Source organism: Porites lutea, chromosome 6, assembly GCF_958299795.1.
Source record: "Porites lutea chromosome 6, jaPorLute2.1, whole genome shotgun sequence".
NCBI classification, from domain to species: Eukaryota; Metazoa; Cnidaria; class Anthozoa; order Scleractinia; family Poritidae; genus Porites; species Porites lutea.
The window spans coordinates 17696428-17722541 of record NC_133206.1 but is presented as its reverse complement, the minus strand read 5'-3'; the positions used below and the strand labels follow the sequence as shown (position 1 = coordinate 17722541).

Genomic DNA, 26114 nt, shown 5'->3' with positions numbered 1-26114 from the left:
AAAAAGTTATCAAGAGAGCAAGCATCATAATTCAGGTTACTTAGAAGAACAAAAGAGAAAAGTCGATTTGGTTCAATTTACCGGCATGGAATTAACAGTGATGTTAAAGGTGAAGACGGAAAAAGTAACTACTTCCCTTCATTAAGAAGTTAACTAATCGTTCTAGTGTACAATATATGTAGCTCAACTGCCTATAAACAGAGCAGGAATAGAACAATACAACTCGACGAATTAGAAGGCGGCTGCTATTTGATTAGAGGAATATCGTCTGCTACACCATTCAAAATTAAATCCTCTGAATTTCTCGAGGAAAAGAAATTCTGCAATCCAGCAACGCTCTATAAGAACATATACGAGATTATTAGGTAGCTTGCATCTTTATATGCCCCGCGCATTATTAATGGTGATATTAAGTAATGTCAATGAATGAATTGCAGTGAATCGCAAATATTGTTCCCTTTAAAGGCATGATCCTCGTCCTTAGTAATTAGTTTTAGAAGGCCGATTTTCACTAGCGTCGGAGTTTGCGTTTCCTTTTTTTTCTTTTTAACTTGTGGGGACGCGCGAGCGTACCACGAGTTATTGCAGGGACGGAGATATGCAAATGAGTCACTCGCTCACTCGTAGTAGACGGACTTCGTAATTAATCGGGTCCGAACTCGAGACTGCGAAGATCTATCGCTTCCGAAGAAGCACGCGCTCTCCGAAGTTCGGTGGGATCAAATTCTTCACTGAGAGCGTGCATCGTTCGGCGTTCGCTGCTCAGACTCAGAGTTTTCTTTATGGCAAATTTTCTACAGCACGGTTAGAGGTCTTACCAAATTTAAGACACGTAGGAGTCTTTCAAATGAGTACGATGGTTAACTTGGCCTATTGGATTTCAAGAGGCTTTGCCTCTCCAGGCGTTAAACTTGACGAGAAAATGAGCAATTACTCTTCTGACTCCGAAAGATCACGGGGGATATACAAATTCCAGCTTGCTGGAAGTGATCTGAAAGTAAGAAAATGTCATGCCATGCTGTTCTTAAGAACCTGTATGAGCCGAAAATGGATTTGATTTTGACCATTAGCTTCAAAATAACAGCAGAAATCGACTTCGCTGACGAGGTGTATCGGCTTTGTAAAGCACATGTTATTTTATTCATTCGTCGCCATGAAATGCGTCGACATTGTTTTTTTTTACTGTCAATAGCTCGGTTAATGCGGCTTGATCATACTGAACGAATTTGCTGGCGGAAGTTCCATGGATAACGCATTAAGTTAAAGAGTTTTCGCCAGAGTGACGTTAGCTTTCGTGCTGTAGTGGTAAAGTAAAGTCGCAAATAGCCGTAGGTTCCGGGTTCAAGTCCTGCTTTGTACATTCTTTTTTTATCTTCTTTCTTTCTTTCTTTCCCGTTTTTGGCTTGTTTTGTTTGCTTATTTGTTTTGTTGTTTTTCTATAAATATGTACCTAAATAACTGTTATTTAATAAAGTGCAATAAGCAAAAAGAAAAGTATTGTGTTTCCAGAGCAAAGATAGTATATTAAATATATTGTACATGGATAAACAATCCGAATTTCTATCATTTCCTACAACTTACTGTGGGAAAACCAGAGTTGATAACCATTTGATCATTTTCTAAACAACGTTCCCACGAGTTAACGATTGGCTTTCTTTGATTTTTTTTTCTTCCGACTGAGAGCCTGCATCTGACTAGAGTTATAAACTAAAGACATTTATACCTCTTTTGACTGACATAAATGCGCCATCTGAAATCAAGTAGTATTACAGTCAAGCCACGACTTTGTAAACGGTCTTACTAAAAGGATAACAGTAGACTGAAAAAAAAACTGCTCTGTGCACTCTTCTATTTAACAGATTCACGTTTACCAATGTCACACTCTAAAGGAGCGTCTTCTATTTTTTTTGTTCATGAGCGCTATGGGACAATATATTTACTGTATCTCTGTTAGAGTGTAAAATCTACTTTAACTGGTCGAGTTGCCGGTTTCTGTATAGCATACCTTCATCCAGGTTTTCCACTGGCACTTGAGAGCATGTATCGCCGCGGTAGAAATGCGCTAGGCAAATGAAGATGAATAACTGCATATTAAAACAGCGTGTTCCCTTACTAGTTTGACCTGAAAACAACTGGGAAGAGACAATAAATGAAGGATAAAGTAATAACCATGAAAGCATCTTTACTTAACCGATTTTATAACCAACCGTTAAATTATTAAACAAGTAATCCCCAACCTGATTCTGATAACTGAGAGTCATGAATTACACCGGTTCTAATTTTTTAAACTTCACGATCAAGCCCTATACGGAATTCTGGTAGCACAATGTATGATCAGAGTGTATAGATGGCTTTCTCAATCCATTTCATCTGACGGCACATTGATGAAAAGGGAAAGGATTTACTTAAGTGGTTTGCAAGTGTTTGAATAACGGCAGAAATTGAACGTATAATTAAATTACAGCATTCGCTTTAGAAAGGACAGTAAAAAAATGCCCTGAGAAAACGGACAAAATTAAAAAAATAATAAGAAGAAAAGGAAACACAATTTAATAAGTCTTGCAAAAAAAACCCAATTAAAACAAAACCAAACCAAACCAAACCAAAAAAAACATCCTGATCAAAACCACCAAAAACAGGTAAATGTATTCAATACTGTTTTTACAAGAGTTTGCGACACAAGGAAATAACGAAATACTGTTGGTTCGGTATTAATGGTATTAGAGGCTAATTAAGTTAGCACGAAAAATAAAAACCTAAAATAAACACAAAAAAAAGCTTTTTAAATAATTAAGTACCCTTGCGCACAGAAACACGCAGATAGCCAGCTTACTTTGGTATCCCGCTCAAAGCCAATGTGTAACTCTTCCAACACGAACATAGATGAGCATCAAACAGTCTTTTAGAGTAAGTTCACGCTTTTTTAACGGTCTTTTCGCAATCGTGTGGGTATGAACGAAAGTATAATCCCTATTTTGACCAATAATGGCTTAAAATAACTGCTCAGTAGTTTCAAGAACGTGCACAACTACAGGCCACCTGTCAATACGGGTTGCATGTGACATTACTAAGACAAGGTCTTATCCGATTAAAGGTTTCCTTGAAACATTGAGAAAGGAAAAGGGCCAAAAATAGTATGTTGTAACGACGCTTGTAGACCTTATTCTCTTGAATTTGAAAAGAAAAAAAGGGTCGACTTGAGAAAAGAATCATTGGAGGGTAACTAACACGTTCATAGTATATCGGATAACGTTTTGTGCAGTGTGCCAATAAGAAAAGATATTCTGTATAGTATCACGGAATACTTACTCGATGTATAACTCTCCACTTTGGAGATCCGCAGGACGCAGCTTCGCTTCGACACCGGCAGAAATCGCCCCGAATCACCGTTCTTATGTGTGAACAGAAACCCCATTCAGGAAAGTTTTCCGGGTGCCGGCGCAGCAGATAAATTCGGTATAGTGTAAACATAGCTTAAAGCTTTTTCGCGCTCTACTGATTGAATTAAGCATCTTTCACGAGTAGTAAAGCGAACATTAATATTCCGAAGAGAATCATTTACGTTGTGTTACGTAATCTATTAAGAAGTGAGAAAGGGAACATACTAGATGTTAGACAGCACCGCTTATTAATTGCGAAGATGAATTAAGAATTGTTGTGAATTTAGGTCAAGAAAAACTCTTAAAAGAGATTGACTGGTCATTTCAATGAACTACTATTAATCATACTTCGACGAGAAATAGACGTGGTTTACGATGGTTTCCATGTCTCCAGCTATGTCTTTTTACGTGACGCTATTAGTGGTATTAATCATGTTCACATCTGAACTACGAAAAAATTATCTCAAGTCGAGTGCTCATCATGATTATCTCTTGCTCGTTCACCAAATTGATCAGTTGTCAGAGATTAATGTGGTGCTGCCACGTCTAACCTAACCAGTGGTCCGCGCCCAATCATTAAGAACATGACGTACGAGTGAGCTACTACCTGCAGAGGAATTCCCACTATATTTAAGGTATAATAATATACATGAAAAAATTTCTCAATTGTGATTGGCTAAGAGGAGTGCAGTTTTTAGGTAACACAGTGCAGAAAAAAGGTAATTGAGTGCAGAAAAGAGTAACAAACGTGACATTATGATTGGCTAATAAACAAAGGAACTCACTGAGAGCCAATCAAATGCGTGATCTAAATGGCGCAAAATTTGGATCCGCCCCGCACCAGTTTCGAGCAAAAACCGCAATGGTTGGCGATTGCAGCACATCTGCTTTTGCGACCGAAACAACTGTAGAGGAGCTGAAAAACTGCTCTAAAAACGAAAACACTGCGAAAAGCACTGGTTTTTGGCTCTCTTTTTGGAAGAATTGGTGTGTAGGTAAGGAAATTACTGATGAAATAGAAACTTATGAGCCGGCTGAGCTTAACACTTTGCCCGAGCATTTCTACGCCGAAGTAAACAATACAAAAAAGGTGAAGATTTATGAACCAGAAAGCCTTAAAGTAATGAAGGCATCGCTTGATAGACACTTAAAGAACAAAGGCTGCACCCTGTCCATTGTACGTGACCGAGAATTTGGTTCGTCCAAAGAGGTGTTGGAGGAAAAAGCGAAACAGCTTCGCTTGGCTGGCCGTGGTAAGCGCCCAAACAAAGCTCGGCAAGTATCAGAGGAGGAAGAAGAAATTCTCTGGAAGAGCGGAAAACTCGAGGTAATAACCCAAAATCTTTATTTCAAACACATTGAACAATTCCATGAACTGTTCAGCCCGTTTCTGAAGCTTGCAAACTTTAAAAACATCGAGCAAAATGTTGTTTTGACTGCACGTGTGATGATATTTGCAGCATTTGAATAATTTATTTTTGCACGTACAGTAGTTTACGCGGGTTGACTCCCTATTAAAGAGATTTTAAAGCTATCTCGCAATTTTTTCATGAATATTATTAATAAGTAATCACATAATTTTTCTCGTGCAATTTGGAATAAATAAGCACTCGTAAATTTTTTCAAAGACCACAAATTGCACGAGCCCGTAGGGCGAGTGCAATTTTGTTAGCCTTTGAAAAAATTTACTCGTGCTTATATATTCCAAATTGCACTCGAAATCATGTGATTACCTCTACAAATAGAATGAAAGGGTGAACCCGGAAACGAAAAAGTAACATTTCATTCAACGGAAAATCGAAGATGAAGAATTGTATGTACTGGTCGTTTTTATTTTGTTGCATAAGAATTCTTGAATAAGTACGTGGAACAGTTTTATTACAATTTAGCGGGTAGTTCAGTTTTGCATACTTTTAGGCTAATATGGATATACGTTGCCAAAAAGGAAAATATAAAAATTAAAAATGGCAAGGTAAATTTTAAAAGGAATAACCCTATCGAACAATAATTAGTAAGATCAAAATTTAAACATTTGAAAAGAAAAAATAATAAGAAATAAGAACAAAAAAATACTCTGGTGCAAAAAACTTTATCACCTGACGTAGCACTTGCTTATACCCATACCTTCCCCCCTTCCCCCTTCCCCGCCCCCGTGCTTAGATTTGCAGTGACCAGTTGACGACGGTCTTGTGTCCTAGTAATTCGAGCAGCACAATAATTATAAGAGGCCTAACTCTCAAACTCTTAGGCAGTTTTTAGAACCTTTTAGACTACTGTAGCGATTTTAGATCGCGCTATTAAAATTCGGCAGTCCATACCAGCTCATGTCAAAACACGCGTGGATAATTTCATATGTTTCATACCAGCTTAATCAAGCGCGGTCAAGAATATTAACAAACAAATTTTAAAATAGCAATCAAGGTACTTCAGCATGAATAGCATGCATGCGTCGTTGTTTTCGCCCACGATACTCTTAGAATCGACGGCCACCGTATATACTGAGACAGCTATTAGACGTAAAAAAATAGGGAGGATTTTCGACAAAATGTCAGGTCCATTACAAATATCGTAGCTTCCGATAATGGTTGTCATTTGACTTTGCACTTTTTATACAGTACACAGTTTCGCTATTATCTTTGATATTTGAAGAATCAAATAACTTAAAAGCGTCTCCCCAGAGCAGGATGAAGGTAAGGCCTCATATTGAATAAAAAGCCGACCACGTGTGCGTTGCCAAATTATACGAATCATCAATAAACGTACGGTTATAATTGTGAAGGAAAATTTCCTACTAATAGCGCAATGGAAAGATATGATTCGGTGACGTGCAAAATTCTACCGCGAGATTCACTAGACAAACAGTGTTTTGATAGAAGAATTAAGAACACTGACATTGACACCAACCTACCTTCAACATCTCTCTTCCTTTAGCCTTTTAAGAAGAATTATTTCCGGTCGTTTTGCTGTTTGAATATACGGAATATCACTTTCGTATATTTATGCCGCGTCATGCTCTTTCTTCTGTCACACGAGTGCGTGCGTCCCTAACCTCTTATTTCAAACATGTTCATTCGCACTCGACCACTTTACTGGCACAATATTTGAGATATAGTTATTTTATTCATCATATATGCTTTGCTTAAAATCCTTAATATGCCTTTCGTTCCTTTTTGATGACGCAAGCGACATGAAATAATTGTAGGACTACTAAATAATTGTCTAACGGATGTAAATTAGTGTCCCCGCCTGACCATTACAATTACCGCATATATTTGTATTTACAGATTCTCCTCAACTTTAATTTATGTCACCCAGGAATTACGTTTTAACATTTATAAGCTTATGAACCCCTTATTTTCAAAACAATGTGGGAGAGTAGTAGTGAGGCAAAAGTAAAAGTAGCAACGGTTTCGATGACCTCTCAGTCTCGGTTCAGCCGTCTTTCTGACGGAAAATAGGCACCTGCTCTTCGTACTTAGGCGTAGAATTAAGGATTAATTCACACGCCACCGGAGGAAAATTATTGGTCGCCTTCATTTGGTCATGTTCGCCATACAGAAGAAAGTCGCCTAAAAAAAAAAAAAAAAAAAAAAAAACCCTCTCGCTTTCCATACGCACATTCTCCGAAAGCTTTTTGAACTTCGCACCGTGCGTCATGCAGCTTGCCAGCATTGGACCGTTAAGTGTTCCTGTTTATTTACCCAGGTTACAGCTCATTTAGATCCGGTTTGAATTCCTTGAAAACATCCTGTATCCCTGATCCATATATAGTCTATATATGGTAAGTTAAATCCGGTTCCAATGAGTTTCGACAGAATACGTAGCCATATCAATGATCGAGTTCGAATTCCGTACGAGACACTGATAATGTTCGAAGATTTCTCAACCGGGGACAATTTACTATATAATAATTCTTAACGAATTGACGTTCTTTATTGGAAACAAAATTGATATTATTGTTGTTTACAGTGGCCTAATAAAGAAAGAATTTTACCTGCTTGAGAATTCAGTCAATTTTAAGGACGAGGGATGACAAACAGCGCTGTACGACCTTGAAACCTGTTTCCAAAATGGTTATATGAAGTAAATAAAATACATGTTTACCTTCTGACTGTCTTACATGCATGACTTCTTTGGCACCGCTAACACTGTGGACAACTTTTCGATATTGGGGTTTACCACATTAGGAAATGACTCAGATCGCCGTTGATTTATGCAGCCGAAGAAATTTTAAATAACTGGCCAGGATTGTTTTGTCTATTTACTTTATTCTATTTCATTTCCCTTGAAACGGATGAAGAAAGATCAACAATACATATTAGTCATAAAGGCATTATCCACAGACGGAATATGTTAACCCTGCGAAACGGACGCGTCAGCTGGAGCTTAGCATTTCAAGCGTCTGATTAATAATAGGTCTCGGATAAAGGTCTTTACTCTCCCAACTCAAGAGTCTTTTGTGCACAATACACACTGGAAAATATCCGTTATTAGCAGCTAAAAAAACCACGCATGACTCCATTTGTGATTTTTCGTTATTTGAGTTATTTACTTTTTTATTGGTGACTTCTTTATTATAGGCAAGGGTAAAAGCATGCGGAACAAAAAAAAAATTAATAAAATTGAATTTAGGGAGATTGTATATTTAAAAGGTGGCGAAAGGTACCTCAAAAAACGTGGGTCTCGGAAAATTTTGTCAGGATCTCGAAATCTCGGAAGCGTTTTTGATAAGTCTCGAAGTCTCGTTTTTTCATGGTTTGTTTTTACTTTTTTGAGTCTCGAAACTTTTTACCATGGAGTCTCGGGCTCGGATTTCTAACTAGGATCTCGGCGTCTCGGTGAGTCTCGGATTTTACCATTCGCCACCCTTTATTTATTTACTCAGGCTAAGATTGTTTTACTAATTTGACTACGTATGCTTAAAAAGTTAAGGCCCCAGGGTCCAGTTTCTCAGCATGCTTTAATTTAGCACTCATGCTGCCTAGACTCTCAAAAGGTGCTGCTTCTCTTTCACGCTCTATTTATGATATTTGTATATATGCAATATCATGCTTTTCATGATGTTCCACATTAAATTTCGTGTTTTAAGGTTAATTCTCCTTTTAGTGGCTGACTTTATATATAGTAGTGGAAGATTACAATACTGAGGCTCTGCTCATAAACGAGTGATTCTCCATTCGTCTGCTGTTTTCCTCAGCTGTTACCTATTGAGTGATGTAAACCAGGTTTGAATATGGCTGTTCTTCCATGAACTGTGAAAGAATGGAACAATTTTCGGTGTTAGTACAAACACCTTTCATGCACAAATGTAACATCTGGCTAGGTAGGCTACGTGAGAGGCCTACAAGACTATTAATTAACCAAAGAAGTGGTCTAAGAACCGGTTATACCTAAAGGTATTCATCATTACTTTGTCTTCTCGTCTGATGAGCAGCATATAGATTATCTATTAGTCAGTTATGAGAACAAAATTTGAAACTACTCTGATATAGCTAGTCCTTAAGTTGCACGCTCAATAGATGATTTTCCAAAGTATAATCAGTCATTTGTGTTCCATGTAATAAAAGAATTATGAGATTTGATTTTGTGATATTCGAAATATCTAAAATCTTCTTAAGTGCTCTTTTTAGCCCCTATTAATATTCTGGATATTCAAAATCGAATCTGAAAATTGTTCAACAAACAACTCTAACCGAGACCGCGGTTTAAGACAGAGAGTGGGCCTCCAGATCTGTTTGTAAGTTGTTTATTTTAAGAATGTCTCTCTTGGCTAAGGCGCAAGCCTTCTTGACACTGTAATGGTTTAGATGTGAGGACTGGACAAATTTAAAATGGCTTAGGACAAGTTTTTCTGAAACACCCTCTAATTCTGTTGTAGGCCGTATAGTAAGTGCTTGATTGACACATGATAATTAAGGTAGTCGGGCCAAGAAGAAAATGAAACGTAGCCGAGAATTCATAGTTGCTTCAGGAAAAAAAAGCGAACAAGTCACAAACACTACGCAAGGTCGGGGAAAGGTAAGGAAAAAAAAGAAAAGCGAGGATTTGACTAATTTTCTCACACTGTAGACCACATTAACTAATACTATTTAGTAAAATCCAACTAGCTAGTGGTCTATTATCAATGCTGCGTTCTGATTGGTTGAGCTACTACCAGGCTATATGTTATAGCCCACTAATGGCGAAAAGCTTTGAAAACCAACACAAAGGCGGCTGAATCGCGTTTTGCTAAAGTTGCTTTGTCTCGATTTTTTTTACGAACTAGTTGGATTTTTCTAAAACAATTATTCCTCTCGCCGTCATGGCCTCTGAGTCAATAGCACATTCGGCCTTAGGCCTGGGCTACTGACTCAGAGCCCATTCGGGTTCGAGGAATAATTGTTAAACATTCATCAACTTTATTCCTTGTGAAGAAGACCAATGTTTATGTCAAACCATAGGACTTGAGAAAACTCGCTTGTGTGAATAGTGCTTAAAAAAATGAACCATCTACCGGTTGTTGTTGTTGTTTTATAGTATTATTAACTTCTTTGTTGACGTTAAATCCAGTCTTTCTGTGCTTTGCGTGGATAACAAATAACAAAGCCCCCACCACAAGAATCAATGCTGCGGCAGCGGCGACTAATACCCAGAGAAGCAAAGGAACTCTTGAAGAGGGTGAGGTGTCTCCTGAAGTAAATAGAAAGGACAATGAAAGTTAAATAAAATGGAAATACGTGGACATGCTACCTCTTTAATGTTGACATCTTACCCTGATAGTCCTCTCTCATTAATTTTTTCCAGCGGCTTCAGTACAAATCATAGAGAGAGAGGCAACCGAGGGAGACTAGCCTCCCACGCAGGCTTTTTTAGGTGAGCTCATTTTTCATCCCTCCCCAAAAACGAGCTGCCCTAAAAACGCCTGCGTGGGAAGCTAGAGGGAGACATGATATACACAAGCCTTTGTACACGTGTTATTCTTCCTCGGTGACTGCGTTCATGTACTTATAATAGAACCCTAGTTCTCTATAAAATTAAAGTGCTCGAGCAATAAATCTTTTCAGTGTAACCTAATACAAGTAACTTCAGAGAGTCAATACAATACTGGCAGTCATAAAAAATGGAGTTAATTAGTATTTCCATTCTCCTCCTGCATGAGTCTTCGTAATCACTTAGATTCAGGCAAAACTGGCGCTGTATTAGAACAAACCATCTTGTATTCTTCCATATGCCCTCTTGTCAATTAGTTTACACAAAATCAAGAAACCTTACAATAAAGAAACTTAATAAAACTTGCTTTTCGCGGAATCAGGTTTTCCTGTTAAGGAAAGCAATGCATTCCGGGAGACGCCACTCCCCATAGCGTTTGTTGCCTTGCAGGTGTAGTTACCAGCATGATGTTCTTGAACGTTAAGAATGTGCAGCTCTGAGATTGTGCTTTCTTTTCCCTGATAGGTCTTGGCCTTATCATCAACGACTTTCAAACCATTCCTCAGCCAAATAATCGAGGGTGCTGGAGATCCTTCGACAGCACATGTAAATATCACGTGTTCACCAGGGGAGGCAGCGAGACTTGCCGGGTGGCGATAGAAAGAGATGACAGTGCTTTCTGGAGGAAAAATTGTTTAAATTTTATTAGTCGCATCCCTGAGGGGGAGGGGTGGGGGGGGGGGGGGGGGAGAGGTGGATACTCTCAACAATTTTTAATCGGGGAGGCTCCGCCCAGGGGTCCAACCCCTTAACCCCCAAAGTAATATTTTCTTTGAATGACACGAACACGTTTTTCGGTTGAATAGAAACAGTTGGCACCGCCGGAAAAATAACGGAAAAAAAAAAGAAAGGAAAATCAACTTTACGGACGTATTTTACCTATAAGAGGCGAGCGGAAAGCAGACATGGATTTTTGGATTCAGCACTGGATGGAGCATGTGCACTGGAGTGGGCTCCACCTAGCGCTTCACTGAGTTATCTTGTAGTCTTACTAAGTGAGCAGGTCTGATTTCTCTGATCAATAAATGTAAACCAACATTCAGAGCCCTCTACTAATTCTTCGTTCCATTTTTTGAGTTACTGAGATAAAACAAAAAAGAAAAAACAAGAAAAGTTTTGTCTTCGAAAGGCTGTGTAATAATAAAGATGACCTAATTGTGAGTACTTTAACTCCTAGCTACAGGGCACGTTTCTAAGGCAGGGACTAAAAATCATAAGACGTTTAAGAGCAATTCTCTGTAAGAATCAAGCAAAGTGGGAAATGAAAACATTTGACCCCCCCAAATTTTGCATGCAATTAGATATTGTGGGGTGATGTCTAAAAGTGCACTTTGTTCGGGTTGCCACTTTATTGTTGTCATGGTAACACCAGTTGTTTGTTGGTATGAAAAAATCTAATATTTAATTCAGAAACTGTTGTAGAAACCGCAAAATCTGTAGCTCTGTTTCTCAAGTCCATTAAAACGCTACAACCCAAGACTTGGAGCAGATATAATGCTATCACTCTAGTTTACATTTGTGTATATTGCTCTTTATTTTATCAAATTTGCGTGCCATAAACGGTTAATCAACTACATGGAGTTTCGGCCATTTGAGTTAATAGCTTAAATATGGTTATCCTTTCCTTGAATTTCTCCAAAAGTACATCAGCTCCAGAGCTAAAACTAACCAGGCAGTTTACACAGATATTCTAGTTACTAAAAAGTGTGTAAAAATCTCTGCTGTGCGGGCTCTTCTGTTTGCAAAGGCAATTAACGAACAAACCCCAAATTTCAGTTTTTGTATATTTCATCGCAGTTGACAATCTATCTACTCGCCAACAAAATTTCTAAAACACTGAAACTACCTTCAGTATCAAAGAATATTATATGCACTGAGTCATTTTCTGATCAAAAAGTTATTACTCGCTTTCCGTTTTCTAAAGAATATCGATCAAAGAAAGGCTTACTTTACGGATTTCTCCACTTCACCGCTTGTAGCGTAGCATTTATATTCAACGAACGCTCGGTTTCTCGAACCATTCCCATGTGTCCGGTTGTGCTGTTTCCCATTGTAAACCATTGTAAGTTCACTCTTTCACTTACAGCAATTAAATCAAATTCTTAATCTGTTTGTTACCGTGAAAGGTTTGAACCCAGGAGTCATTTCATAAGTAGGTTGGGTATGATCGTCCGGGTGAACGGCTGAGGCGAAAGTAGTTGGTTTATTATCAAAACTGTGTTAAATATAACAGACCTTACTGAGCCTCTTAAAAGCTTGGAACATGTTTTATTTTGTTACCTTTTAGGGTTGATAGAGACTTTGTAGTGGGTATCTCTGCGAAGGGCTTCCACAGTACTAAAGCATAAAGCAAGCGAACGCATATTAATGATATAAAATCGCCCCATGTAGCAATGCAATGGCAAACAATAAACACTTAATGACTGGTCCCGAGAGGAAACAGCTAATTTTGATTCCCGAGAATCTCAATATTTCCCGAGGCAAGGCCGAGGGAAACATTGAGAACTTTTTTGATTTATTATATAGCTAGAAATTTTGAAGCAGGAAATTCATTTAACTTCGTTGTAACCGCGGTTGTCGGTCAACATTCCGTGTACCCTCTGACGTCATAGATTTTTTGCAATGTTGCCCGCTCGGAGATTTTGGCGGGAAACAGTTTTATTGTTAGATGTCATGTTGTGACCCAGAAGTAAGTAATGAAAGAGCGCTGTTGGGAAGAAATTTCCAGCTATATAATATCCAGTACTTGTTAGTTTTATGGAGGGCCCCTACCTTATCTTTTCTCTGAAGCACTGGACATATCCTTGATACAAAAATGATATTATTTACCTGTGAGAGTTGCAGTCGATGACCTTTTCCAACCAGCAAAATTGCTCGCCTCACACCAGTACTCCCCTCTGTCTTCTCTTTTGATCGACTCAAAACGTAACAGGGAAAGCCCCTTGACGGTACTATTTGGAGGATGCAGGAGGGGACTTCCATTCTTAAACCAAGTGATGGTTGGCAGCGGAATTCCGGATGCTTGGCAAGTCAGGTTGAATTTGCTTGTAGAGGGAACAGTAACTTGTCGAGGCAGATCGAGAGAAAAAGTTGGTGATACTGGGTCTGAATCATAGAGGAAATTTTGATAGTTTAGATTATCGTAGTTTACAAAAAGTTTCGCCAATTACTAGCCCGGTTTACCCTTTTATTTTGTTTTTGTTTTGGGCGGCTAAAGCAAATACATTGTACTAACTTATTTTGCTTTTTAAAAAATAATTACGGAAAAAATATCCCAGAGAGGAAAATGGGTAACAAGCAAGCGTAATTGCGGGAGAATGAATGGTAAGGCTTAGCATAGATTCACCATACTTTGTTTGTACAGTCCATAATATTACTAGTACTTGCACAACAAAAGCAAACCCACATTTTTGAAAACTAACGCGCGGACGTTCTTGATTTTATATTAGCGCGCCCGGCTATGTAACCTGTAACCGGTATCAGTCATATATAGTTACTAAGAACTTCAATTGCTACCAGCCCTAAGGCGTTCAAATTGTTGAATGATTGCGCCCTTTTTTACGTCATGTTTTACTTAGGAGCTAGCCTTTTTTTTGCGTCTCTTTTTTCTTTCCATTTTACTAATTGAGGAAACAGTCATACTCTTAACCAAGTTAAAAGCGAAGGAAGGATAGGCTGTCAGGACTTCAATTACTACCAGCCCTTTCAAATTGAATAAATGTAACTGGTATTACGTCCTGGTTTTCTAATCAAGTCTCTTCTTTCTTCTCGTTAATTTGCCCTTTTTTACGTCATGTTTTACTTAGGAGCTAGCCTTTTTTCGCGTCTCTTTTTTCTTTCCATTTTACTAATTGAGGAAACAGTAATGTCATACTCTTAACCAAGTTAATAGCGAAGGAGGGATAAGCTGTAAGGAGTTCAATTACTACCAGCCCTTTCAAACTGAATAAATGCAACTTGTATTACATCCTAGTTTTTTTTGGAGCTAGTGAAAATCAAGTCTCTTCTTTCTTCTCGTTTGCCCAGAAAAAGCCCTTCGAAAGAGGAATTGATAATAATTACAATAATAGAGATTATGATGATGATAACAACCATCATGAAAACAAGGCGCTTAAAAACGCATTTTATAACGCATGTCCCAATTAAGTTAGGTCATTTTCAGAATTATGAACGAACAGATTAAAATGAAGCTGCTAAATACCTTTGAAATCTAGCTGAATAGACCCAAATGTGCAGGCCCAGGAGTTTCGAGCCCAGCAGGTGTATTCGCCAGAATCGCTTTTTGATGCATTGCGGATGACATAGGAGCAAACTTTTCTTTCTTCTTTATCGCTGCGTTGACCGCCGCATTGATTCGTTTTTCTGCCATTCAAATAGAATTCGACCGAATACGGCAGGGAGGTATCTGGATCTCCGAGATATTGCCTTGCACGCTCGGCGGTGCAAACTATTGTTATGTTGTAGCCCACTGGCACCACGTACTCATCCGGGAATTCAAGGATGTTGATAGTCAGCAAAGGAGCTAGAGGAACTGAAAAAGTTATCAAGAGAGCAAGCATCATAATTCAGGTTACTTAGAAGAAACAAAAGAGAAAAGTCGATTTGGTTCCATTTATCGGCATGGAATTAACAGCGATGTTAAAGGTGAAGACGGAAAAAGTAACTACTTCCCTTCATTAAGCAGTTAACTTATCGTTCTCGTGCACAATATATGTAAAGAAGTGTAGCTCAACTGCCTATAAACAGAGCAGGAATAGAACAATACAACTCGACGAAGGCGGCTGCTATTTGATTGGAGGAATATCGTCTGCTAGACCATTCAAAATTAAATCCTCTGAATTTCTCTAGGACAAGGCTCTTTCCTAATTCTGCAATCCAGCAACGCTCCATGAGAACATATACGAGATTATTTAGTAGCTTGCATCTTTATATGCTCCGCGCATTATTAATGGTGATATTAAGTAATGACAATGAATGAATTACAGTGAATCTTAAATATTGTTCCCTTTGAAGGCATAATCCTCGTCCTTAGCAATTAGTTTTAGAAGGTCGATTTTCACTAGCGTCGGAGTTTGCGTTTTCTTTTTTTTTTCTTCCGACTGAGAGCCTGGATCTGACCAGAGTTATAAACTAAAGACATTTAGACCTCTTTTGACTGACATAAATACGCCATCTGAAATAAAGTCGTACTACAGCCAAGCCACGACTTTTGTAAACGGTCCTATTAAAAGGATAACAGTAGAAAAATGACTGGTCTTTGTACTCTTCGATTTAACAGGTTCACGTTTACCAATATAATGTCACACTCTAAAGGAACGTCTTCACTCTTTTTGTTCATGAGCGCTATGGGACAATATATTTACTGTATCTCTATTAGGGTGTAAAATCTACTTAAACTGGTCGAGTTGCCGGTTTCTATACAGCATACCTTCATCCAGTTTTTCCACTGGCACTTGAGAGCACGTATCGCCGCGGTAGAAATACGCTAGGCAAATGAAGATGAATAACTGCATATTAACACAGCGTGTTCCCTTACTAGTTTGACCTGAAAACATCTGGGAAGACAATAAATTAAGGATTAAGTAATAACAATGAAAGCATCTTTATTTAACCGATTTTATAGCCAACCGTTTAATCATTCAACAAGTAATCCCCAAACTGATTCTGATAGCTGAGAGTCATAAATTACAACGGTTCTAATATTTAAACTTCACGATCAAGCCCTGTACGCAATTCTGGTTGCACAATGTATGATCAGAGTGTAGATGGCTTTAAAGGCATACACTTCATGTCAATGAGGTCTAGTTTTGTGCCTGCGTGTGTGAAACACTCATTTCCATTTCTGTCTTCATTCTTATTTATTCTTGGCGGGAATCAATAAAAGTTTAAAAAATTGTGAATCGGCCAACCCTTTTGTTGTTGTTACATACCGTATTTTCCTCGAATACAGAGCGATGATGTAACATTTTTCTTTAACTGAGTTTTGCTCATGGAAAAGGGAAAATTGTTTACAGTAGGTAGCTATAAGCGATTTGCAAGGCTAATACGACTAACGCCACAGCAAGATTGAACAAATTCAATTCTCTGAAAAAGGTGTTTCTCAATCGATTTTATCTGACAGCATATTCGTGAAAAGGGAATGCATTTACCTAAGGGGTGTGCAAGTGGTTTGAATAACGTCATGACAGAAATTGAACGGAATTAAATTACAGCATTTGTGAAAGAAGGATACAAGTGTAAGCCTACTTTCTTTTAAATATGTTTCAGAAAGGACAGTAAAAAATGCCCTGAGAAATCCGACAAAATTAAAAAATAATAATAAGGGACCGGTCATTATTTATGTGTGTGTGTGTGTGTGTGTGTGTGTGTGGGGGGGGGGGGGGGGGGGGGGGGGAAATCATGGGGTGGGCCAGGCCTATTTTTTTTAGGAAAAAGGGATGGGCCAAAGAGAATTTCACGATGATTGGGGGTGGGTCATTGTGCGTTTTACAAAGAATCACACTCACTAAAATTCATGTGGAAGATCTAAATAAATTCTAATGCAATGCTGGACATAAAATATAACACAACTGGATGTCACATGTAGCAATCCAACCTAAGTATGGAGAATCAAAGATGTGGGCACTAAATATCAATAAGAAGGGAAAGGGGAGAAGGGGAGCTTGACACTCTGAACGTCCCCCGAGTTTTTCTTTCATGCTAAAACAAAACAAATCCCCCCCACCTCCCCCCCCCCCCACATAAATAATGACCAGTCCCTAAGAAAAGGAAAACACAATTTAATAAGTTTTGCAAAAAAAAAAAAAATTAAAACAACAAAACAAAACGAAAAAAAAAAAAATTATCCTGATCGAAAACACCCAAAAGAGGTAGCTGTATTCAAAACTATTTTTACAAGAGTTTGCGACACAAGGAAATAAGGAAATACTGTTGCTTCGGTGTTAATGGTATTAGAGGCTAATTAAGTTAGCACGAAATTGATAAAAACAGAAAATCAACACAAAAAACAACTTTTTAAACATCTACCCCTACGCGCAAAAACACACAGGTAGACAGCTTACTTTGGTATCCCGCTCAAAGCCGATGTGTAACTCTTCCAACACGAACATAGATGAGATTCAAACAGTCTTTTAGGGTAAGTTCACCCTTTTTTAACGGTCTGTTCTCGATCGTCTGGGTACGAACGAAGTATAATCCCTATTTTGACCAATAATGGCTAAAAATAACAGTAGTTTCAAGAACGTGCACAGCTAGTAATGCGGCTCTCAGGCCACCTGTCAATACGGGTTGCATGTGACATTACTAAGACGACAAGGTCTTATCGGATTAAAGGTTTCCTTGAAACATTGAGAAAGGCAGAAAAGTGCCAAAAATAGAATGTTATAACGACGCTTGTTGACCCTATTCTCCTGAATTTGAAAAGAAAAAAGGGTCGACTTGCTAAAGGAATTAGTGGAGGGTAACTAAGGCTACGTTCACTAGATACCAGATAACGTTTTGTGCCAATACGAAAAGCTATTCTGTAAAGTATCACGGAACACTTACCTAATGTATGACTCTCCACTTCGGAGATCAGCACGGCGCAGCTTCGTTCCGACACCGGCAGAAATCGCGCCCAATCACCGTTCTTATATGTGAACAGAAACCCCGTTCAGGAAAGTTTTCCAGGTGCCGGCGCAAAAGATATCCGGTATAGTGTGAACATAGCTTAAAGCTTTTTCTCACTCTACTGATTGAATTAGGGAACTCAATGGCACCGAACGAGAATATAATTGAAAACCACTCAGAAACATAGCATTGTTTAACGTATTTTAGTATTTAAACGGTAGATATAGGCATATTTTTATCCCACAAAAATTTTTCATCTGTTCTGATTTTTTAGCTGAAAATCTAGTGATCCGAAAATTATAGGGAAATCTCAGACAGAAAAAAGGCTACCGAAAATTCTAGGTGACCTTTTTACTAGTAGAAATCCGTTAAAAATGGGCAATGATAGCATTTTTCAGATGTTCGAAAATCCTAGGAGAGGCAGGCAAGCAAGAAATTTTACAACAAATGTTCTGAAAATTCTAGATCTCAAATCGTCTTCTGAACAGATGTTTTCCAAAAATTGACGTTGGGTGCCCCTGACAACTTCGTGTAGTAAAACGAACATTCCGAATCATTTACGTTGTGTTACGTAATCTATTAAGAAGTGGGAAAGGGAACATACTAGATGTTAGACAGCACCGCTTATTAATTGAGAAGACGAGTTAAGAATTATTGTGAATTTAGGTCAAGAAAAACTCTTAAAAGAGATTGACTGGCCATTTCATTATGAACTACTACTAATAACACTTCCACGAGAAATAGACTGTGGGTCACGACGGTTTCCATGTCTCCAGCTCTGTTAGGGGTATTATGATGTCTGCATTTGACTACGAAAAAATTATCTCAAGTCGAGTGCTCAGCATGATTATCTCTTGCTCGTTCACCAAATTCATCAGTTGTCAGAGATTAATGTGGTGCTGCCATAAGGCGCGGACCACTGGTTAGGTTAGACGTAACGCTGCTGAGTAAAATGAGCCCAATTATTAAGAACATGACGTACGAGTGAGCTACTACCTGCAGAGGGACTATATTTTAGATTAAATAGAATGAAAGGGTGAACCCGGAAACGAAAAAGTAACATCTTATTCAACAGAAAATCGAAGATGCGGAATTGTATGGACTGGTCGTTTTTATTTTGTTGCATTCGAATTCTTAAATAAGTACGTGGAACAGTTTTATTACAATTTAGTGAGTAGTTCTGTTTTGCATACTTTTAGGCTAATATGGATATACGTTGCCAAAAAAGAAAATATGAAATTAAAAATGGTGAGGTAAATTTTAAAAGGAATAACCCTATCGAACTAATTAGTAAGATCAAAATTTAAACATCTGAAAAGAAAAAATAATAAAAAAGGGGAACAAAAAATACACTGAAAATATGTAAAAAACTTTATCATTTGACGTGGTACTTACTTATACCCATACCCCGCCTTCCCCCTCTCCCCCCCCCCCCCCCCCCACCCCCGCTTAGAAAGAATGAGATGATTTGCAGTGACCAGTTGACGGTCTTGTGTCCTAGAAATTCGAGGAGCACAATAACTGCAAGAGGCCTAACTCTCAAAATCCCAGGCAGTTTTTCCAGCCTTTTAGACTCAAAAGCGATTTTATCTCGTGCTATAAAAATTGGGCATTTCATTCCAGCTCATGTCAAAACACGCGTGGACAATTCCATATGTTTAATACCAGCTTAATCAATCTCGGTCAAGAAAGTTCCTTGTGCGCGAATATTAACAAACAAATTTTAACCCAGCAATAAAAAGGTACTTCAGCGTGAATAGCATGCATGCGTCGTTGTTTTCGGCCAAGATACTCCCAGAATCGATGACCACCGTATATACTGAGACAGCTATTAGACGTAAAACGATAGGGAGGATTTTCGATAAAATGTCAGATCCATTACAAATATTGTAGCTTCCGATAATGGTTGTCATTTGATTTTGTACTTTCTATACGGTGCACAGTTTCGTTATTATCTGTGATATTTGAAGAATCAAATAACTTAAAAGCTTTTCTCCAGAAAAAGATTATAGTAAGGCCTCGTATTGAATAAAAAGCCGACCATAAATATTTCGACGCTCAGTTCCTTTGACTGCGTTGGCAAGTTTTACGAATCAACAATAAACGTACAATAATAATTGTGCAGGAAAATTTCCTACTAATAGCGCAATGGATTTGATTCGGTGAAGAGCAAAATTCTACCGCGAGATTCTGTTTGTGTTGAGAACAAGAACACTGACATTCAGACACCAACCTACCTTCAAAATTTCTCTTCCTTTAGCCTTTTAAGACGAATTATGTCCGGTCGTTTTGCTGTTTGAATATACGGGATATCACTTTCGTATATTTATGCCGTGTCATGCTCTTCCTTCTGGGTAACACTGTCACGCGAGTGCGTGCGTCCATAACCTCTAATTTCAAGCATGTTCATTCGCACTCGACCACTTTAATTTACTGGCACAATTTTTGAGATGAGTTATTTTATTAATTATATATGCTTTGCTTTAAAGTCCTTGAAATGCCTTTCGTTCCTTTTAGATGATGTAAGTGACATGAAATAAGGAACAATGGTTTATCAACCGAATTCTTTAGGACTAGTAAAAAAATAATCAGTGTCTAACGGATGTAAATTAGTGTCACGGCCTGACCATTATAACATGATTATAACGATCACATATATTTGTATTTACCGATTCTCCTCAACTTTTGTGCCACCCAGGAATTAAGTTTTAACATTAATAAGCTTATGAACTCCTCAGTTATTTTTAAAACAATCTCGGAGAGTAGTAATGAGGCAAAACTAAAAGTAGCAACGGTTTTTTTATGACCTCTTAGTCTCAGTTGAGCCGTCTTTTCTGATGGAAAATGGGCACCTGTTCTTCGTACTTAGGCGCAGAAATTAAGAATTAATTGACACGCCGCCGGAGGAAATTTATTGGTTGCCTTCATTTGGTCATATTCGCCATACAGAAGAAAGTCGCATACAAAAAAAAAAAAAAAAAAAAAAAAATATATGGGGGAAAAGGAAAAGCATTGAAGCCTTGAGTTACTCCGAAAGCTTTTTGAACCTCGCACCGTGCGTCATGCAACTTGCCATCCTGAGACTGGGACCGAGTTATACGATCGCCGAGTATAATCGCCGAGTAAATCTTCGTTTCTGCATCGATCACCGCATCGCAATGGCCAAAAAATGGCGTGTAAAGGAGTCAGAATGAATACTCGCGGGCGTATTCAAAAAGATGCGATTTGATTTATTTTGTTTCTTGTTTTTTTCACCCTTACCAAATCCAACACTGTTTTGAATGTAGTTTTAAGCTATTTTTGAAAACTGTTTTTAACCTGTTTTGTGAAATAGGTTTTAAATAGGGTGAAAAGTGTATTTTTAATGTATTTTTCGACTGCTTTTAAAGGTGTTTTAACCTGTTTAAAACGCTATTAAAAAAGAATTTTTAATGTATTTTTAAATTCGTTTAAAATATATAAAAAATTCCAGGGCTTTTGCAAGGCTCAAAACAGGTCTAAAATAGTTTTTAAATATCTTATAAATCGGGAAAAAAAAAAACAGGATAAAAACAGTTTCAGAAACATATTTTAAGTTGCTATACTATTTTAAAACTATTGTTAATGGCAATTTTAAACGTATTTTGAAAAACACAGGTTTAAAATAGGTCCAAAAATATATTTTTAATATATTTTTCGACTGATTTTAAAGGTGTTTTAACCTGTTTAAAACGCTATTAAAATGTTATGCTTCAAAATATATTTTAATAGCTTTTTGATGGGTTTCGAAATTTAGTAAAATAGTCGTATTTGCAAATACAATAAAAATACTTTGAAAATAGTATTAAAATACCACAGAGGAAGAAAAGCAATAGCACGCGTATATTGTGAAAATACATCAAAAATAGGATGCAAAAATGCAAAAACAGTATAAAATTGTAAGAAAATAGCCTTAGAGTTGTCTGAAAACAGTACAAAAATCGGTCGAAAGAGCATAAAAACAGTACAAAAACAGGATGAAAATACCATTTAATACAAAACCGTCGAAAATTACTCTGAAAAAGCAAGATTTACTTCTGCGAAATTTCTCCACACAGTCCTACGCTAGGATTTCACCGGAATTATCTCTTAGCCGATTACTTTACGTTGATTTCCCTACGAATTCTCGGGAAATTCTTATGGAATTTTTCAGAAATGCTGAAATCAATCTTTAGCCTGTGTACAAACCCCCTCCCCTCAATAAAAATCGGAGGGGAAGGGGGTCGGTACACAGGCTATCAATCTTCCGCTTCAAAAGAGTATTGCGTTACGTTACCGGTAAATGATAATCTACATACATGTAACTTACATTTTTTATTATATTCACGGCTTTACTCAATTATTATCAGAAGCTTGCAGGCTACGCCTGAACGTTTAATTATTGGCTGATAAAGAACAACATAAGAATAACACCATCAAATTTACACGAGCATGAAAGAGGTCGGTGACGTGACATCAAGTGACTGAGAACAGCGAGGCTGAGCATGGAACCCTGTAAAAACTAAAATTGCCGTACAGGCGGGAGTATATAAATGTTTACTACCCTTCATTTGTTTCTCATATGGCGTATACTTAAGCGTCTTAGTAACATGTTATGCATATATTGTGTATAATACTCACATAACAGAAGACTCTTGGATTAACACACAAGACAGCACAAGACCGCGTGCTTCGGAGAGAAACTGAACCAGATCCTTTTAAAGTACATAACAGTCGCTGAGGAGTCATACCCATTTTTGATCCGTGATAAATGCAACATCTACGTGTTCAGACAATCCGCAGAGTTGAAATGTATACTTTTGTAAGATCGTAACAAACAGTAAAATCAAGCGCACCCGCCATCACAGCAACCGCCGGTACAATAATTTGAAATGAGCAAAGGACAAAGGACGGTTTGTTTATCACGTGCATTTGTCACATCACCGCGGCGCGAAGTCGTGATTTCAGTCGCGCGTGACATCTTAGAAATAATATACCATGCATGTGCGGAATAATCTATGAGAGAAAGATAACCATATGTCGGAGTTTATTTATATCTGAGCTTTGTTTCTTGATGCAATATATATGAGGTGAGATCTTAGCTTGGATAATTTATTTATTATGTAATTTCAAGGGCTTATTTTAGATAAACCTCTGTTGACCGCGTGCATCCGGTTCTCGGCCCGCGGCTTCGGCTGTTTGTGAAAAAATTTCTATATGAAATTAAAATGCGATTTTAAGAAGTTTCTTTTCAAAAACTTATGGAAAGTCCCGTAACTGCATTAATTGAATCACGGCTAAAATCTACGCGGAGATTTTCGCAGAGAGCTTACAGGTAATGAACAGTGAGGAACGGATAGATCTTTTATCGGAACATTGTCACGGTTACGTGTTGTCAGTCAAAGCTAAAACCTATTCCTAATTTTCTTCTCTTTTTTTATTTAATTTAGTTTTAATTTTTCGCTCAGCTTCGAACTTTGTTGGGAGGAGAATCCGGTCCACAATATGTGACAGCTTGTTTTGAGTCATTTATGAGTTCGTGACCCGATGAAGGCTTAAAAATTAACTTTGTGCAATTGTTACTTTTATTTATAGTCTGAGTATAAGTCTCCCAAAAGACATTACAGTATTGCACCCTAGTAATAATAAGTTATAAGTACACTACTTTAAAGTATTTACAATAAGGTAAGCATTTGATGACTTTAAGCAGACTTCAAATAGTTTATGGATAATCTGTTTTTGTAGTCAGAGTGCTGTGTGCCCAAAATACAATTCAAATAGACCTCAAAACAGTGTTTAAGTACCCTATTTAAAAGTATTTAAAATGAGGTCAGTTCTTAAGGTTTTAAAACATATTTCAAATAGTCTATTTGAACTCTGTTTGTAACTTTGTCAGTGGATGCGTCTCAAAATACATTTTAGATACAACTCAAAACAGTGTTAAAGTACCCTATTTAAAAGGATTTAAAATACGGTCAGCATTTAGGCTCTTAAAACATATTTCAAATAGTCTATTTGAACCATGTTTGTAACTTTGTGAGTGGATGCGTCTCAAAATACATTTTAGATACAACTCAAAACAGAGTTAAAGTACCCTATTTAAAAGTATCTTAATTCCAGTCAGCATAAAAGCCCTTAAAACATATTTCAAATAGTCTATTTGAACTCTGTTTGTAACAGTGTTAGTGGTTCTATGCCCAAAATACATTTAAATACTCTATTTTAATCATATTTATTAAACAAAATACATTGTAAATTGATGAGAGAGGTTTTCCTTTACATGAAATACAATTTAACTACACTCAAGAGATATTTCAAACAGGGGCGAAAATTTAAATTTTTTTGTCAAATAGTATTAAAATACAGGAAAATAGTGTTCAAATACTGAAAATACATTTTAAATACTTTAAAATCAGTTTCAAAATACATATGGTTTGGTAAGGGCATCTAAAATATACTTAACATTGACCTATTCGTACTTCAAAAAATATTACTGGCTCCCGCCACTGATATTAGACATATTAAACGGAAAAAGGCGAAAAACTACTTGGGGTGACAAATTATTTGTCTTCACAAATATTAAAACAGATGGATTTGAGACTTATGACAAGGTGCTGTTGAAATAGACGAATATACCCCCTCAAAGCCAAAAATGGAAATTATTTTTGTCTTCCTTATCTCTAAGCAGACGGGAAGCAGACTAGGGTTCCCTGACCTATCCCTACAAGGAATAGACGACAAGTACCTCTTCGGGATTGGACGGCCGGTCCTATACTCTGTGAAACATTAACCAAACGTGTCCGAAAGAGCGGGAAAAATAAAATCCAAATCCAAACAAGATTAGGCATACTGCAGTAGCTGTTTAGGGACTTGTCAGAAATTCGCAGGGGGGGGGGGGGGGAGGGTGGGTGGAAATTTTAAATTTGGGTTCGGAAATGAGGTGACCTATCCCTGCAATGGGAGTGAAATTTGCTAACCCTCCCCTTGACCTTGGCCTAAAATATCATGACCCTCCCCCTCTTGTATAAATTATAAAATCTAAGGCTTGCAATACACTAGGGTGAGTCAGTAGGTATTATGAAAGCTCAAAATATATTTCTAATCTGTTCTTTGTAATGCCATATACATAGATTTTAGATGACAGCATTAAGGGTCCCACTCTGATTCTGACAGCTGATCACTCGACTCTCCTATTTCTCCCAAGTTTTTTTTACAAAATAAAGAACTTCTTTTTTCTTCTGTGGGTGAACCTCTACATGATCAGGGACACATATTTGCATGACCCTCCCCCTTTTAACGGCCCATTTTTCATGACTCCTCCCTTTTCTGCAGTCTCAAAAAGTTGTGACCCTCCCTCTTTTTCCACCCCCCATCCCCCCTGCTAATTCAGGGGCGGATCTAGGGGGAGGGTGTAGGGGGTGTGCACCCCCCCCCCCGAGATGACCTGCGGTTTTCTAATACAACTGGTATTCTGCAAAAAAAAAAACTATGAGGTTTATTGGTGTTGAAGTAGAGCAAGAGACGGGTGCACCCCTTCCTAAAAAAAAAATCCTGGATCTGCTCCTGTAATTTCTGACTAGTCCCTTAGACCCCGGGGGGGGGGGGGGGGGGCACTTTAGGAATTTCTGGGTGGGGATGTGCCGCTGGGAGCCTGGAACCCTTAACCTTTACCAGAGCTAGTTCAGCTGAATTTTGCTACCCTATACTAGAGTAAACTCCCCAAATCCCCCTATCCTAGAGTAGCTGTGTACCTAGTCTAGATAAAATCTTCAACCAACTGATCAGTTTCCTGAAAAACGGTACCCTATACTAGAGTAAACTCCCCAAATCCCCCTATCCTAGAGTAGCTGTGTACCTAGTCTAGATAAAATCTTCAACCAACTGATCAGTTTCCTGAAAAACGGTACCCTATACTAGAGTAAACTCCCCAAATCCCCCTATCCTAGAGTAGCTGTGTACCTAGTCTAGATAAAATCTTCAACCAACTGATCAGTTTCCTGAAAAATGATACCCTATTCTAGAGCCAAACGCTCTGATTTATATACCCTATCCTAGAGTAAACTGCTTGAAAACCATACCCTTCACAGCGGCACATACCTATATAGCCCATATATGGCAGTACCCCCCCCCCCCCCGGGCCTTAGACATGTCTTCGGAAAA

At 37.9% G+C, this 26114-nt stretch overlaps 1 protein-coding gene across 2 annotated transcripts; it reads right to left on the bottom strand.

Moving 5' to 3' along the window:
• Positions 1-7356: 7356 nt before the first annotated feature.
• Positions 7357-20379, bottom strand: LOC140940019 (protein amalgam-like). Of its 2 annotated transcripts, none has more exons than XM_073388881.1 (8): positions 20195-20379; positions 15778-15904; positions 14551-14880; positions 13179-13454; positions 12630-12686; positions 10657-10968; positions 9874-10049; positions 7357-8632 (listed from the first exon to the last, which is right to left on the bottom strand). In XM_073388881.1, the coding sequence occupies exons 2-8, from the start codon at positions 15902-15904 to the stop codon at positions 8585-8587; spliced, it is 1326 nt and encodes a 441-aa protein (XP_073244982.1). In that variant the 5' UTR covers positions 20195-20379; the 3' UTR covers positions 7357-8584. The 2 variants fall into 2 exon arrangements, with proteins under 2 accessions (XP_073244982.1, XP_073244981.1); XM_073388880.1 differs by lacking the exon at positions 20195-20379 and adding an exon at positions 17411-17983.
• Positions 20380-26114: the final 5735 nt, after the last annotated feature.